Here is a 2,871-nt window from a genome sequence, read left to right as displayed (position 1 = left end):
ATAATTCATGTTTGTTCTCTACATTAAATGTTGATTTTTATAACAATCTGATCATGCCTGTAAACTGGTGTGAATTCTGTAAATATTATTTTCAGAATATATTATTATTATTATAGTAATAATAAATCAGGTTCTGTGAAATTGGCAAAAATTCTGAATTGATTTTAAAGAGGGAAAGGAAGAAACTAAGGAAATAGAAATAAAGGATACGCGGATTACGTAAATAGCTTAACACAGAACAAGAATAAACAATTATGTATGTATCGCAAAATGAGTAATAAAAATAAAACAAAACAAAATAAATTAGTGAGTAGATAACTTATTAATGCGGTTAGATATGACGCGCGAATAAGTGTTTGTGCGTGCAGCCATAGTTTGGAGTGATGCTATGAAAGTCTCAATTAAGTGCAAGGGATTATCAATATTTATGAGTCGTATATGCATAGTGAAGGTAAAACGAGCCTGAGAAGTTGAAGTTACTGTCTTAATCCAAAACTTCGTTATCTTAAGAATAATAATAATTATTATTATTATTATGTTTGCATTGCCTGTACGCCCTGTTGTCATCGGTGCGTTTGTATTCAGCCCAACAGTGCTTTTGTATATATATATATGTGTCCAATGATATAGAAAATACGTACGAGCAGTCTTGGGTGCTATTCGGTCCTTCCTATCTGCCTAGCCCAGTCCGTTAAGTCCAGAACACAAATAACAGCCTCAGCAATATGAATCATTATTTATAAGCATACTGGGTTATATATACTAACCAAACAGACCACATATATCAAAAATAGAGAAATAACATTTGTACAGTAATTGGCCAATGTGGCTGTAGCTAGGGAGAAAGTAATCAATAATAATAGTTCCAAGGTCAAAATAAAGGTTATGATAAGAGGAACACGGAAACGATTAGGTTACTCATTTAACAACTATCCAATAGGGAATAGGCATATTATATTTGTCCATAAATAGACATCAGATTTAGGTTACTCATTTAACAACAATCCAATAGGAATAGGCGTATTACATTTGTCCATAAGTGGACCTCAGATTTATGATTCATAATTCGCCAGGGGATATAACACCTCCCCTTTTTGAGAAATCCGGAGTTGATATCCGGATTTTAAATTTCTCGAATTCACCCTCCCCCACGAAAGACTGTTGGATCCTCATATAGCCAAGTTACTATTAATGCGATATGTTTGTCACATTTAACAGGGAATGCATTAGAACTGAAGAGATCATGAGGATCGACGACATTTGATTCGAGGTCACCAACATTTGATTCTTCTGAAATAGTTTCCTTGAATTTCCTCGGAACCTCATTAGTAGATAATGAATCATTAGGATAATCAGTATCTATGAGAGTTGTATTGGATTCTTGATTATCATTTAATACATCTGACATTTTTCTCCCATTTTTATAAGAGAATTCAACAGGAACATATGAATCAGCGAAATAATCGGGATCTGGCAGAACAATTAGAGAATTTTGATCATTAGATTCATTAGAAACATTTTTCGTATCATGATTAATTTCATTTGGCGCCTCTGTATTCAATACACTGCTCGATTTGTTTTCCGTTTCTTCATGGGCGGGTACTGCAGCAATTTTAATGGCGCTTAATAAGATATTGTCTCTCTGTGAACTGGACGATTCATTGCTCGCACGTTTTGTTTCCGGGTTAATAAGACTTGGACCGTGTACAGGGCATGTCTCTGAAACAGGTAGTACTGGGTTACTGGGCTGATCATGTATAACTGCTGCGCTTAAGTTATTGCTTTGTATGGATTCATTGAGGCTTTCGCCGGCATATTCATTAGTTCTGTAATCGTTTTCCAGCTCTGTACGCAATTTTGAAATTAATGCGTCAACTTCCGTTTCACTCCCAAAGCATGGGTGATTCAGCAGCTTCGCGTGTAACTTGTCAATGAAATCCAATTGACTCTTTCTAAAGCGCTGCTCTTGTCGCTGGATTAGCAACTGAAATTGATCGGAAGTTAAAGCCATTTTTTTTATGCAAATAATAATAATAAATCCAAAAAAACACCGGCAATTATTATGGATTATTTAATTCCAAAATGACGTCAGCGGCTGCTGTATTTTTTTTTTCAGAATCCCATCCCCGTCGCCAATTGTTATGACGTATTTACAACTCGTTATTGTATATGAACGTGCAATGATACCGAAAATACGTACGAGCAGTCTTGGGTGCTATTCGGTCCTTCCTATCTGCCTAGCCCAGCCGTTAAGTCCAGAACACAAATAACAGCCTCAGCAATATGAATCATTATTTACAAACATACTGGGTTATATATACTAACCAAACAGACCACATATATCAAAAAATAGAAAGATAACATTTGTACAGTAATTGGCCAATGTGGCTATGGATAGGGGGAAAGTAATCAATAATAATAGTTCCAAGGTCAAACTAAAGGTTATGATAAGAGGAACACAGAAACGATTAGGTCACTTATTTAACAACTATCCAATAGGAATAGGCGTATTACATTTGTCCATAAATAGACCTCAGATTTACGATTCATAATTCGCCAGGGGATACAACACTTCATTGGTTAGTGTCTTCATGGAATGATGCTATATCTTGGTTTGGTTGCCCCTAACTTTCTTCCGACCTATTCCTATACTAACCATCAGTGCGCATCGATTTATTCCGTGGATTGGCATACGTAATACATGTCCCAACCATCTCAGTTGATAAAGATTCACCACCTCGATTGGTTCGCCATACTTATCTAGTACTCTGCTTCTGACTTCAGAATTTTTACCTCAATGGTCTCAAAATATACGACCAGTAGTTCGTAAACAACTATAATTAAAAACTAGTAACCTACAAAAGTCCTCTA

General features: G+C 35.6%; 1 protein-coding gene across 1 annotated transcript; it reads right to left on the bottom strand.

Annotated features, from left to right (window-relative positions):
- Window positions 1–1,138: 1,138 nt before the first annotated feature.
- Smp_203620 (uncharacterized protein) lies at window positions 1,139–2,011 on the bottom strand (the record flags this gene model as incomplete). Its single annotated transcript, XM_018789265.1, has 1 exon — window positions 1,139–2,011. One exon carries the CDS (start codon window positions 2,009–2,011, stop codon window positions 1,139–1,141), a length of 873 nt encoding a protein of 290 aa, XP_018654725.1.
- Window positions 2,012–2,871: the final 860 nt, after the last annotated feature.

This window comes from Schistosoma mansoni, chromosome W (assembly GCF_000237925.1).
Source record: "Schistosoma mansoni strain Puerto Rico chromosome W, complete genome".
Taxonomy (NCBI): domain Eukaryota; kingdom Metazoa; phylum Platyhelminthes; class Trematoda; order Strigeidida; family Schistosomatidae; genus Schistosoma; species Schistosoma mansoni.
Note: the sequence above shows the minus strand (reverse complement) of the source record. Positions and strands in the feature narration are given on the sequence as shown.